Source organism: Pelobates fuscus, chromosome 9, assembly GCF_036172605.1.
Source record: "Pelobates fuscus isolate aPelFus1 chromosome 9, aPelFus1.pri, whole genome shotgun sequence".
NCBI lineage: Eukaryota > Metazoa > Chordata > Amphibia > Anura > Pelobatidae > Pelobates > Pelobates fuscus.
The window spans coordinates 152,885,711-152,900,569 of NC_086325.1; the positions used below are offsets into that span (position 1 = coordinate 152,885,711).

Genomic DNA, 14,859 nt, shown 5'->3' on the forward strand with positions numbered 1-14,859 from the left:
ACAATAAGTTGTTTGCGACGTTGAAAACTTGTGCAAAAAGTTGTGTCGGCCGATTTGTTCAAATCAGATTCCTATTTAATCTATATCCAAACAAATCGATCCATACGATATAGTTACCCATAGAGTCCCGGACGGATTTATTTGTTCTGCTGTTAATTAAAAGGAATTTAATTTGAGCAAAACATCCGAAATTAATTTATTTCACAACAAGCAAAAGGTATCTTTCAATGCAATGTATATTACAAAGTGGAAGTCATATGACCAATTCAGGTCTTCCTCTACTGCCTTGGAAGATATATGTGGCCAAATTGATGGTGTTTTTTTCTGTTTTTTTTTTTTTTTTTTTACTTTCATTGTTTTGTTTGTTGGTTTGTTTTTTTGGTGTATCCTATCCCTAGTTATTTTTTTCATAATAACCAATGTCATTTTAGTTTCTATATGTTTTGTTAATATACAGTGATTTCCTCCTCCAGATTGCAGAAGTGCTCAGGCAATTCACCAGGAGTTTGACTGAGATTTGCTACCTCATGCCATCGGATGCATATAGAATGATACATAAAGAAGCCATGGTAAGATATTTAAATCTGTCAAAATACTAATTACCAAATTTGAAAAATGAATGCTATTTGAAATAAAACTTGTCTCGTTATTTCAAATAGACGAGGACATGTATTATGCATAAGTATAAGTCTTCTCAGGGAATCTTCTATCTTACGCTTGATTTATTGGGGGAAGCTATTTTTTTTAAAGGAACACTCCAAGCATTATGACCACTGCAACACACTCCACATAGTTACATAGTTGTCTAGATTGAAAAATGACTAAAATTCATCAAGTTCAACTGTGAAGCCCATTATTTTATGCCGTTGATCCAAAAGAAGGAAAAAAACAAAACAATTGAAGCCATTTCCAATTATGCCACAAAAAGGGAAAACAATCATGAAAACAGAATCCAAGCCTCTTTTAAATGTATCTATACAATCTGATATAAATTCTAATCTAGCATCGAGGGTGTACCATCTATCACTTTAAATAATATATTCATAAGCAAGGTGCAAATCCAAAAATGCCTGGAAAACTCGAAATAGAAAATAATTAAGGATGCACACTCCAATAATAATCTAAAATAGAACACTTTATTATAAATCAATCAAAATAAATACAAAGTAACAGAAAATATATGACCAGGTACAATGCATCAAAGCTAATATACTTAACATATAGAGATCACCATCTCTTGCAGAAGCCAAACCGTGCAGAGCACAAGTCAAAACCTCCCCCCAAAGTTTCGGGAACCCTACTGGATACCCTTGAGAAAGGCAGCCGGTAGGGTGATTGATGTCCTGATGAAAGTTTGCTGATGTAAACTGAAATGTTGGCAAGTTCTATGGATTAAAACCCTTTTCGTCTTTTACAAGTCCTTGAGTGCTGGCTTCATTTGGCAGATTTTATTTTTGTGCAGCTGAGCACCGGGCATTTAACCAAGAGGAAAGCAGGAGTGCAAAACACCAACAAATTGTGTGTCTGTATGTATACATAGTGCATATATTGTGTGTCTGTATACACATATATTAAGGCAAGTAGCAAGTAAGGGTGTATAATCATTCAGATACAAGGGGCATAAGAAAAAAAAAAAAACGTGGAAAGTGAGAAAACTGATCAGCCACAACAGCTCTGATGTATCAAGGCATGGACTCCGCATGTCCTCGGAACATGTTCTGTGGTATCCGGCACCAAGACATTAGAAGCGGATCCTTTAAGTTCTGCAAGAAGTCAGGTGGGGCCTCCATGAATTTGGATTTGTTGTTCCAGCACATCCCAGGGATGCTTAATTGGATTGAGATCTGATGAATTTGAAGGCCAAGGCAACACCTTGAACTCTGTCATGTTCTTCAAACTATTTCTGAACAAATATTTGCAGTGTGGCAGGGTGCATTATCCTGCTGAAAGAGACCCCCGCCAACAGGGAACACCATTGCCATGAAGTTATGCAGCAATTTCTAGGTAGATGTCAAAGCACCATCCATATGAATGCCAGGGCCAAAGGTCTCCAAGCAGTACATTGCCCAGAACATATCTCTACATGCCTTCTTCCCACGGTACGTCCTGCTGCCATCTCTACCATAGTTAAATGACGCACAATGCCTTCTTCCATTGCTCATGTTCTAGTTCTGACACTCACATTGAAAGTGCTTCTGGCGGTGGACAGGGGTCATCATGGGCACTCTGACCGGTTTTTGGTTATACTGTATCATACACAGTGAACTGCGATGAACTCTCTATTCTGACACATTTCTACCATGGCCAGCATTGAGTCTTTCAGCAATTTCAGTAGCATTTCTGTGTGCTTGGACCTGACAGGCTCCCCACTTGCCAATTTGCTCTGAACAAGTCGTCTAGCCATCTCTACTTGGCCCTTGTCAAAGTCACTCAGATCTTTTAACTTGTCTATTGTTCCTGCTTCCAACATATGAAATTGAAAAATGAACTGTTTTCCTCCTGCCTAATATATCCCACCTCTTGACGGGTGCCATTGTAACAATATAATCAATCTTACTCACTCACTCTCTCACTCACTCACTTACTCACTAACCTGTGAGTGTTTTTATTGCTGTGGTCGATCAGTGTACATGGTTTACCTGTTCACTGTGACTGTAAGCCAACTTGTCATTGATTTCAGAAGGTACCTACATAGCCTAACAAGCTTAGACAGGATACTCCTTAATTAACCGATAGTGAGTAGTTCCAGTGGCCATTCACTTGTGTTTTTTTTTTTTTTTTGCTCTTTGCATTTTATTTATTGTGTGGTCATGCTCTTAGTAGTGAGTTCTGTACAATCTGGCCTATTGTGAAAAGATACTGTTATTCTGAGTTTATTATTATTATTGCCATTGATATAGCGGCAACAGATTCCATAGCGCTTTACAATATTATGAGAGGGGGGGGGGATTTAACTAGAAAAAGGACAATTACAAGAAAACTTACAGGAACGATAGGTTGAAGACGACACTGCTCAAACAAGCGTACAGTCTATATGAAAGTGTTTGTACACCCAAAGGGTTATGGTGCAGAATGATTCTACTCTCCCGCTCTCTCCTAGATGATAAATCAGGCTATTCTGGCTAATCGGCGGGCAATTGCTAAACTTTGCACTAATCTAAAGGAAGCTGACTTGAAAAGAGAGGGAGCACAGCGCCTCCGTTGGCAGGATCTGGTAAATTCCTGGAAGCACTTCCAAAAGCAAAGTACAATTAATGCATTCAGGTATGTAAATGCTTTTGTAAAAGTTTATTATACAGAGCATCAGATAACTGTAATATGCAGTAAAGAGAGGGATTATGGGTTCTATACATGTAAGAATTAAGTTATCAACAGTGTTTAAATAGGCTGATTACATCAAAAACGGCAAACTCAGGACACTTCTTCATTTTGCAGTCAATTCAATCACATTTTAAGATTAAAGAACAATAATACAATTATAACCGTTAGATTTGGACCATCTCGTTTTCTTCTCCTTTCTCTTTTTTCCTTCTTTCCTCCTTCCATTGTTCCTTCTTACAATGCAGAGCTCTGCATGAAATGCATCACTGGTTTCTTTAGATTTATATTTTCCTTTCATTTCTACCTACTGATTCTGATCATTAAGATAATAAAACTGTATACATATAAAAAAATACAATTTAAAGCGGCACTGTCATGCCGAACTTACCTTTCCTCAATCTCTTCCTCTTCTCCCCCTCTCTCGGGATCTGTTATTCTTTTCTTCCTGTCTTCTTTAGTTTTCTTTAAAATCATAAGACAAAGTAGGGACTGTCTTATGGAGGATTCCTCCGCTTGACCAGCTCTGACCAGCGGAGGAGCAAAGTGTGCTTCATTTCCGCTGGTCAGAGCAATTTTCCCATGATCCCTAGCTTTCCTCCCAGTTCCCACAATGCTTCCTGTCAGTATTGCCGAACGTCCTGTCACTTAGACAGAACGCCGGCAAAACTGCCGAATTGCATCCTAACAGAATGAGAAGAGTTTCTCCATTGGTGTTAGGATGCAGCCTGTGGCTGCTCACTGTAAAAAATAAAATAAAATAAAAAAATATATTGCCCCCCACCCCTAAACGACGGGTGGGGGCCGTAAAGTAAAACAAGGGAGGGAGACCTATTGTCGCCCCCACCCCTGAGCGGTGGGTGGGGGCCATAAAGATAATGAGGGGGTGGACCTACTGTCCTCCCCCCCGGCCCCCACCCCTGGCCGGCGGGTGGGGGCCATAATGGTAATAAGAGGGGGGGGGCCTACTGTCCTCCCCCCCCCGGCCCCCACCCCTGGCCGGCGGGTGGGGGCCATAATGGAAAAGAGGGGGGGGGGACCTACTGTCCTCCCCCCCGGCCCCCACCCCTGGGCGGCGGGTGGGGGCCATAATAGTAGTAGGGGGGGGGACCTACTGTCCTCCCCCCCGGCCCCCACCCCTGGCCGGCGGGTGGGGGCCATAATGGTAATAAGAGGGGGGGGGACCTACTGTCCTCCCCCCCCGGCCCCCACCCCTGGGCGGCGGATGGGGGCCATCATAGTAATAAGGGGGGGGACCTACCGTCCTCCCCCCCCGGCCCCCACCCCTGGGCGGCGGGTGGGGGCCATCATAGTAATAAGGGGGGGGGACCTACTGTCCTCCCCCCCCCCCCGGCCCCCACCCCTGGGCGGCGGGTGGGGGCCATCATAGTAATAAGGGGGGGGGACCTACTGCCCCCCCCCCCGGCCCCCACCCCTGGGCGGCGGGTGGGGGCCATCATAGTAATAAGGGGGGGGGGACCTACCGTCCTCCCCCCCCGGCCCCCACCCCTGGGCGGCGGGTGGGGGCCATAATAGTAGTAGGGGGGGGACCTACTGCCCCCCCCGGCCCCCACCCCTGGGCGGCGGGTGGGGGCCATAATAGTATTAAGGGGGGGGACCTACTGTCCTCCCCTCCCCGGCCCCCACCCCTGGGCGGCGGGTGGGGGCACTAAGTAAATTCCCCCCCCCCCATCAAGGTGACTAGGGGTCCCCAAGCCCCTAGTCACCCACCCCCCACCCAAATAAAAAATGCTCCTACCTACCCCCCTCACCCTAAAAAATAGTGAGGGGGGGAATAAAATTGCTAACCTGTAAAGTAAAATTAAACTTACCATTCGACGTCTTCTTTTTTCTAAAATCTTCATTTTTCAGCCCCCAAAAAGGCCAAATAAAAAACCATGATAGCCGTCGAAATAAAAATAAAATAAAAAACCCGACGAAAAAGAAAAAACCCGAGCGCACAAAAAAATAATCCATCTTCACCCATGGAGGGCTCCGCGCAGACTGAGCTCCGCAGGGCGGGGCAAGGCTTATAAAGCCTTGCCCCGCCCTGCAATTAGCCTAAGAACACTCTGATTGGTGGGTTTAAGCCAATCAGAGTGCTCTTTGTCATTTTACAAGCGTGGGAAAGTTCTTTGGAATTTTCCCACGCTTGTAAAATGACACAGAGCACTGTGATTGGATGGCTTGAAATCCATCCAATCACAGTGCTCTGTGTCATTTTACAAGCGTGGGAAAGTTCTTTGGAATTTTCCCACGCTTGTAAAATGACACAGAGCACTGTGATTGGACGGCTTGAAATCCATCCAATCACAGTGCTCTGTGTCATTTTACAAGCATGGGAAAGTTCTTTGGAATTTTCCCACGCTTGTAAAATGACACAGAGCACTGTGATTGGACGGCTTGAAATCCATCCAATCACAGTGCTCTGTGTCATTTTACAAGCGTGGGAAAGTTCTTTGGAATTTTCCCACGCTTGTAAAATGACACAGAGCACTGTGATTGGACGGCTTGAAATCCATCCAATCACAGTGCTCTGTGTCATTTTACAAGCGTGGGAAAGTTCTTTGGAATTTTCCCACGCTTGTAAAATGACACAGAGCACTGTGATTGGACGGCTTGAAATCCATCCAATCACAGTGCTCTGTGTCATTTTACAAGCGTGGAAAAATTCCAAAGAACTTTCCCACACTTGTAAAATGACACAGAGCACTCTGATTGGCTTAAACCCACCAATCAGAGTGTTCTTAGGCTAATTGCAGGGCGGGGCAAGGCTTTATAAGCCTTGCCCCGCCCTGCGGAGCTCAGTCTGCGCGGAGCCCTCCATGGGTGAAGATGGATTATTTTTTTGTGCGCTCGGGTTTTTTCTTTTTCGTCAGGTTTTTTTTTTGCGCTCGGGTTTTTTATTTTATTTTTAGTTCGACGGCTATCATGGTTTTTTATTTTGCCTTTTTGGGGGCTGAAAAATGAAGATTTTAGAAAAAAGAAGACGTCGAATGGTAAGTTTAATTTTACTTTACAGGTTAGCAATTTTATTCCCCCCCTCACTATTTTTTAGGGTGAGGGGGGCAGGTAGGGGCATTTTTATTGGGTGGGGGGTGGGTGACTAGGGGCTTGGGCACCCCTAGTCACCTTGATGGGGGGGGGTGAATTTACTTAGTGCCCCCACCCGCCGCCCAGGGGTGGAGGCGGGGGGAGGACAGTAGGTCCCCCCCCATTATCGTTATGGCCCCCACCCGCCGCCCAGGGGTGGGGGCCGGGGGGGGGGGAGAGGACAGTAGACCCCCCCCTTATTACTATTATGGCCCCCACCCGCCGCCCAGGGGTGGGGGCCGGGGGGGAGGACAATAGGTCCCCCCCCATTATCGTTATGGCCCCCACCCGCCGCCCAGGGGTGGGGGCCGGGGGGACGACAGTAGGTCCCCCCCTTTTACCATTATGGCCCCCACCCGCCGGCCAGGGGTGGGGGCCGGAGGACAGTAGGTCCCCCCCCCCTTTTACCATTATGGCCCCCACCCGCCGGTCAGGGGTGGGGGCCGGGGGCTGGAGGACAGTAGGTCCCCCCCCCTTATTATTATTATGGCCGCCGCCCAGGGGTGGGGGCCGGGGGGGAGGACAGTAGGTCCCTCCCCCCCCCCCTATTACTATTATGGCCCCCACCCGCCGCTCAGGGGTGGGGGCCTGAGGGGAGGACAGTAGGTCCCCCCTCATTCCCATTATGGCCCCCACCCGCCGTCCAGGGGTGGGGGCCGGCGGGGGAGGACAGTAGGTCCCCCGTCCCCCCCCTTATTACCCTGTTTTGTTTTTTTTACAGTGAGCAGCCACAGGCTGCTCACTGTTTAGTGGACATGCCCCTACTCGCGATATAGCGAGTAGGGGCATTGGGGAGATTTTAATCTCCCTTGTGCTATTATGGGGGTCATATTGAGGGGGGGGACCTGGGGGGCTTATGAAGTGGTGGGGAGCACTGCTCCCTGCCGCTTCTGTCTTTACATATTGCAAGGAGGGAGCTGCACGCCAGTAGCTCCCTCCTTGTAATAAACTGAACGAACAAACGAACACTGATACACAGTGTTAGTTTGTTCATCTGATTTTTTTCTATTCATTCATTCGTCTGTCTGATGAATGAATGAATAGGTGAAATTCCCGTTCGCATGTCCAGGTGTTTCACTGGGCATGTGCGGGAATCTCACAGTCTGTGTAGTGTGGGTAGATGACGTGTCCCACAGGGACTTCACCTACCCACACAAAGATGGCGGCGCCCTGAATATAGATCGGGCAGAAAATAAAGAATAAAAAATAGGTAATGTGGGGGGCTTAGGGGCATTTAGGGGTAACTAGGGGGTCGATTGGATGTAGTTGAGGCGGGAGGGCTGTTAAAAAAAAAAAACGGAATTCGGCATGACAGTGCCGCTTTAAGGGAGTCCTTATTGTGCAATGAATGAGCAGTGGAGTGAAATCTAGATCGTTTAAAATTAATGGTTGTCTGGAGAAGCTGTTGAGGATAACCGTGCATGTCTAAATTTTGGTTTGTTTGTAGAGAACTCCCAGTTTTTGTTTTTTTTTGTAAATCTTTCTTTTATTATGGCATATGCGTTATGGGATACAGAATTGAAAAAGGAGGCATTTGGGGTTACATAAGTTAATAATAACAGGTTCGAGCGTGGTGCACTCCTAAGAAAGATTGCCATATTTTTGTGTTTTATAACGTCATAGGAACAACATAGTAATACAGGCTTGGTAACATTTGTGAATCATATGAACACACAGAGGGTTATGAAGGCTTAACAGAGCTGATATAGTAGGCAGATTTGTCCATGCAAAAACATTCTGTTTGAAAGTGACCCTGATTGCAGCTATTGGGCAGTTTTGGCTCTCAGGGTTGGGTACACAAAATAATGTCGTGATCTGACATAAACATTTAACCCATTCAGCAGTGCTGTGTCAGGGAGGTTAAACATGAGTTACAGTCTTCTGCTTAGCATTTGTTAGGAGTCAGTGGCGGAGTCGCCGTGTTTAGGGGGTAGCAGGGGTATCTTAGCTTAATCAATATACAGGTTAGTAGTTTTTAACTAGCTAGAAGACACAAAGGCAACCCTAACTGCAGGCATAGAACGGTTAACATTAAAGACCCCGCTAGGTACATGTGAGCATGGAAGGAAGATTAATCTGCAAGCATTTGCTGCCAACTGGCTGACTATGTTAACTCTCGATAAGCAGGCGTAATATGTGCTCCACTTGTTAGTTTCAGTCATAAACCTATTTGATGTGGTAAAGGCTTGGGAAGGGGAGCAGAGAGGCAGCCATTTTAAATGATGCAGACACATCTTAGAGGCCTATTGGGCGAATGGGTAGGAGAAACAATAATAATAGTGCTAATTAGCGTCATAACCATTTATATAGGAGGACAACCTAGTTCGACAGTAAGGCATATGGTATTTGAGTATTGTGCGAGCAAATTTGCTAAGTAATAAACATAACATAGTAGACATATCATTACATTGACTTCGGTTGTCTGTCTCAGAGGGGTGAGGCTCAAGATTTTAGTAGGACATAGTCCACTGTGATCGCGTAGCTGTGGTGGCGAGGCGGCAGACCAGGCCGCTATGCGGTAGTGACAGTGCAGGGGAGTCATCCCATGCCTGCAGCCGGTATTGGTGAGGCCCATGTCGAAATGTCCCAAGTGTCGGAGCGGCCAGTATAGGGCGCGGGTCTCCTCCAGCCCCAGGCCCACTTTGAGGGTGGCATCGTCTGACCACTGGCTCGATGGCTCTGTGTGGTCGAGGCATTCCCGTTATGGGTGCAGTCGGTGCCGGATCTCTTTCGCCGCCAGCGGCGGGCATTCCTCCTGCAGGGTGGTCGATGCTGTGGAGGTAAATCCCTCCTGGCACCCGGCCTGGGCGGGCTGCTTGCTTGATTCTGTGGGTGATTGCCGTGCCCGGAGTGGGACGCCCGGTCCCCGCGTTCCCTGCTTCAAACTTGTGGCTTGGCTTAGTTTGCGATGTTGCCTTACTCCGCTTGCCTTGAGGTCTGTTCAGCCTGTTTGCTGCTGGCTGGAGTGGCTGGCTTGCTAGCGATGTTTGAAGCCTTTGCTCCCGTTTCCGGCTATACCTTGCAATGGCTGCGTCTATGTGCAGGTGAGTGCTGCCGAGATCCACAGTTTCAGCTAGGCAGGTTAATCTGCAAGGATTTCTTACCACCGCCATCTTGGTTGCACCATGCGTTGAGCTATCCTCATGTTGTGGTGGATGTGTGGCAGGGTAGCAGTTTTCAGCCCCGCGTGTCGTGGCATGATAGGGGTCTCTGCTCGTGTGTGTGCAGACCGGGATGACCCCCCCGGTCCAGAGGGGGGGGGGGGGAGCGCCGGACCCCGACCGGAGACCCGGGAGAGCGGCCGTCTCATCCCGGCTCAAGCTCCTCACGCCTCGGGGCCTTAGTCGGGTTACTGCAGGCCGCTTGAGGGGTATCCCCGTATGCCTCGGGATCTGGGGATCAAGGTGGGTGCTGTTGCGGGTGGTTAGGTAGGTAGTACCTCCAGTTTGCGCCGTTTTTTCGGCTCCAATGCGGGAGCTCAGACAGAAGCGTCTGATCCCGTCGGCGGTCCGGCCCCGCCCCACCCCCCAGAACTCCCAGTTTGACTATAGACCTCAAGCTACTACCTGCAGTTGCTTTGATTTAAGATTCTTTAGAATCCTTTTTTTTTTGTTTTGTTTTTTTTTTGAGATGTTGTTTATATTTTAGCCACAATGAGGGTAACGAAGTGTGATCTGGATGACCAATGGATTGCATTAATATGCTGTTATGAAAGGAACCTACGCTTTAGTCAGTAGCAATGTTGGTATGAATATGGGAAGGCACACGTAGTAAGGACCACAACCGTGCCTCAACCCCATAGGCGACCCCACTCCTAGGATGAACAAAACAAAAATGGACTGGGCACTTATGTAAAGTCCAAGGCAGATTTAACTGGACAGGATACAGTTACGATTCAACTCAGCAAAGAGTCAAGCTTGTTTTAGTAACAAATTTGGTAACTGGAAAAGTGCTTGGTTGGGTTTTTTTTTCCTCTGATTTGGAGCAGTGAGAATACAGAAACAACACCACCAGGTTTAACTTTTCCAACTTCAGTTTAGAAGTAAGTTGGAAAAGTTAAACCTGGTGGTTTTTTTTTTCTATATGGTAATATGTCTGCAGCATGCATTTGTCCTCATCATCTTAATTCGTTGTTTACTGTATATCTTTTTGATGTCTTTTGTAAGTTTATTGATAGATTATGTTATGCTTTTTTTCTAACCATTACTTTATATGTTGCTTTGTGATTATCATTATATGTTTGTTTTAAATCCTAATCGTTTCCATTACGTCCATTACCATTAAAACAGCTGATCAGAGCAAATTAATCTAGCATTTTAACATAGCTTTTAAAGTTATACTATCTACTTTAGGCAGTGAAACCTGCACACTCTATAAATGTAATTTTTTATTACTTTTTTATTTTATTATTTTTGTAGAGAGTTTGTTAAGAATCAGATGTGTCAGACACCCAGTATGTTTAAGAAAGAATTGGATCTTTTCGTGGTCTTGCAAGAATCTATTAATGAAAAGAGAATGCAGCACCTCTGCACAGTGGGGTAGGTACTCATTTCTTTCGATAATTTGGCTGTGAATTGTGCAGTGCAATGAGTGTGCATGGAAAGCAAAGTTACTTTTTACATGTGATGGGTGAAACTGCTTAATAGACTGATAATAGTCATGTGAATAGGGTTGCATATTGTGATCAGCTAAGGCATGGGGAGAGGAAGTAGTGATCCTTTGTTTAGTGTCACTGATCGAAAAGGGAAAGGCTCATATTTGCAGTGAGGTTTAAAAGTCACTGCACTACAGACTATTCAGAGCTGGGACCAGGGTATTGGCGGCACCATAATTTCTGCATTGAGTTTATAGGTGCTATCAGGCTGGTCCCTCTACTGCCTATCTTAACTTCACTCAATCATAAGCACGTTTAGTGGATTTATGTGGCGTACAAGTAAGTCCCTTTTGTGTGTACGTGTCAGATGTGTCAGATTTGTAAAAACAATCTGTAATTTTTCTAATAAAGAGGCTTGCAGCAACTAGTTTTTCAACTACGTTGTGTGCCTGGATTTTCCAGGTTTGCTTGTTTGCCTGAATTTAATTACATGATTTTATATACTGGTTTAATATCTACTTTGTCACTATGCCAGTCTATACACTTCCCGCTCATCAGGTCCAAAATAAACTTTCAAGTCTAAGTTATGCATAAAGAGTTCAACGTAACACTGCACCCCCTTTTGTACCCATCAACCAACTTTCTACTAGCTTGTAAGGTGATAGCTTTCTATTCCTCTGTATCAATGTGTAATTGTGTAAATGTTATGTCAAGCTGTATGTTTATGATTTTGATGCACTGTCATTACCAGGCGTTACCAACAGATAGATCCCCAGGCGTTTTTGTATGTTTCAAGATAGCAGGTCTGTATAGGGTTTCTGATATTAAATAAGCAAGACATTGCACACTGGCATAGACCAGTGATTGTGATAATACCATTACAAATCATTGGTCCTAATATAGTTAAAATAGTGATGTTTACTTGATCTTGAAGATTTAAAAAGTTACATATATACATATATTTGTTTTTCTTTTCACAGTAACTTTGTACCCCCAAAATGCACAAAAACCGAAGTGACCGAATGGCTTGCATCTTTTGATGACTTAAACAACGAGATACGTAAGCTGCAGTATAATACACCAACATTCACCAGCTAATTGCTTGGAAAACGTTGTGGAACATTTGCAGATCTATAAGGCTATATATATTCTATTAGAATCCTGTGCTACTCCACCCCCCCCCCCCCCCCCGCCCCCTCTTCTTGCAAATGCCTGTTTATCTTCCCCAAACTCTCATGCTTGTTATATTATATTATCATACCCTTTACTGTAAATATCTCTTATTGCAGCACATGTAACAGTTTCTTGGCTCTTTGATTGTGCAAGTTGACTCCTCACAACTCATTCTGAAACTTTCTATAATGCCCATGTTGTTTCCAATATGTGCAAGTTAGGGTAGTTCTTAGTTCATATATTTTTAACCTAGTGCTTTGCACAGTCCCTTCTATGCAAGGCCTTGTTTGAGTCTCATCCCCTCCAGGGCAAGACCTTGTTTTGCTGCTCCGTCCCTCCCATGCATAACCTTGTTTTCTTGCTCCGCCCCTCTAGTGCAAACCCTTGCTTTGAAGTTTCTGGGAAAGCAAAACATAAAATAATTGGAGCTCTTCTTTACAGCAGGCAATAGATATAATGTGTAGACGTTCTTCACTACCGAAATTGCTCAAAATTAAAGCAATTGGTACCCATAATTGGGACAAAGCACTGAGGCCATTTGAGGTGGTATAATCCAAAAGATTTTTATTTTAGTTCATACGAATAGGCGTGGGTCAGCAATTGCAGGACATAAACATATTTACCTCAACATGTAGACATATCACCTGCATTGTTTCCCTGTATGCGTTATGTCAAGGGTAGGCAGTTCCTTGCCCTCTTTTGCAAACTAAAGACTGACTTAGTACCATAGAAGGTTTAATTTGATACCAACTGAAGAACAGCAGATCAGCTAATCCCACTATAAACTCATTTGAGCAGGGCCTTCTTCACCTTGTCTCTATTAATATTCTGTATGTGAATTATTTGATGCCAAATATGCCTATTCTTTAATTGTAAAGCACGGCGGAATATGTTGGCGCTATATAAATGTTAAAAATAATAATATGTTCATGTATGCATTAGCCTAATAAGTAGTATATATTCTCTTCTGTCCAAATAATCTGATGTCCATAAGCACTCGTGATTTTTCTTTCTGTTTTTTGCCGGCATAGTATCCTTGAACACACAGTTTGTAGACCGTTTACATAGCCTACTGAAGGACGTTTCTCAAAAGTGTTTCACAGAGTCGGAAAAGTACAAGGTAATTACATGTCTTTCAATATCGACGTAGGTCAATGGCAGGGCCTTACTTATTGACAAAACCCTGTTGAACATAATTGGCTGGTTTCATGGATTTTGACCAGATTTAATGCCAGTCGAAATTCTAGCAGCTGAACCCGATAAACGCGTCGGCTGCTCAAGAAAAATGTGCTTTGGAAGAATAATTATCTTCCTTATTTTAATAACTAACATTGTTATTAAGAAACAAACCAATAAAAGCCTATGGAGGTCAATATCTCATATTATTGGTACAAGGGAGGTTTGGAAAGCAGGAGGAGAGTGGGGGCATGCCTGCTGAACAGAACGTAGCCAATGGCTGCTCACTGTAATAAAAGACTAGTGACTGAGCCCCCACATGTGGTAAGTCAACCAATCAGAACTCTCTGTGTGAGCGATTGAGAGAAACATTGCGTCCACCCATTTATTAATATTAGATACCCTCATCTGCAACCCATGGTGGGGGCTTGGGAGGGGAACATTAGGTTTTCCTGATTTATTTTTTGTTGTGACAGTGCCACTTTAAGTATACATATAGTATGTACTCATTTGATTCTTTAAAGACCATCTTTATTGCTTGATTCCAGGAGCATCTGGTAACCCTGAATATCTGCAGTAAGGACGAAGCGAATAACATAGTAACCGATGAGCTCTGCTCACTAACAGAAAACATCCAGGTCAAGTACAATAAGGAGAGAGAGATGTGGAATGTACGTATAGATTCACAGACTACAATACATATAATTTAATACATCAGTCCATCCCATGACATTCTATCCATTCAGTCTACAATAATTTCATCCGGTGACATTCTATCCATTCACTCTACAATCAGTCCTTCCCGTGACATTTTATCCATTCAGTCTACAATCAATCTATCCCGTGACATTCTATCAATTTAATCTACAATCCGTCTATCCGTGACATTCTTTCCATTCAATCTACAATTAGTCCATCCTGTGACATTCTACCCATTCAGTCTATCCCGTGACATTCTATCAATTCAGTCTACAATCATTTCATCCTGTGACATTCTATCCATTCAGTCTACAATCAGTCCATCATGTGACATTGTAGCCATTCAGTCTACAATCAATTCATCCCATGACATTCTATCCATTCAGTCTGCAATCAGTCCATCCCACAACATTCTATCCATTCAGTCTACAATCAGTCCATCCCACTACATTCTATCCATTCAGTTTATTCTGTAACATTCTATCGATTCAGTCTACAACTAACCTATCCTGTGACATTCTTCAACTAATCTTCTGTCCTAGTGCCAGACAACATGGAATATGATCTGTACCTTAAACAATGGCTTCCAATAGTCCCAGGCAATGCTCGTTATGATGTGACTGTCTTAAATAAGAAGGTTGTACCTTTTTTTCCCTTTTTTTTTCTATTTGACTGTGATGGCTAAGCTTTGCCACACTAGCTTTTGTCAGTTACATTTCACATGGGGATCAGATATATGTATTATCTTAAGTCTGGTAGAGCCTCATGGAAAATGTAATCTACAACTATCCATCCAAAAGCCTAGC

General features: G+C 44.4%; 1 protein-coding gene across 2 annotated transcripts in view; it reads left to right on the top strand.

The window, feature by feature from the left end:
• The window catches only part of CCDC180 (coiled-coil domain containing 180), a 77,640-nt gene that overhangs the window by 21,318 nt on the left and 41,463 nt on the right, over positions 1–14,859 (top strand). For both annotated transcript variants that reach the window (XM_063432788.1, XM_063432789.1), the window contains exons 8-13: positions 474–569; positions 3,101–3,264; positions 10,830–10,949; positions 11,986–12,065; positions 13,210–13,298; positions 13,903–14,025. In XM_063432788.1, the coding sequence (XP_063288858.1) occupies positions 474–569; positions 3,101–3,264; positions 10,830–10,949; positions 11,986–12,065; positions 13,210–13,298; positions 13,903–14,025 (672 nt within the window). The remainder of the gene's footprint in view (positions 1–473; positions 570–3,100; positions 3,265–10,829; positions 10,950–11,985; positions 12,066–13,209; positions 13,299–13,902; positions 14,026–14,859) is intronic.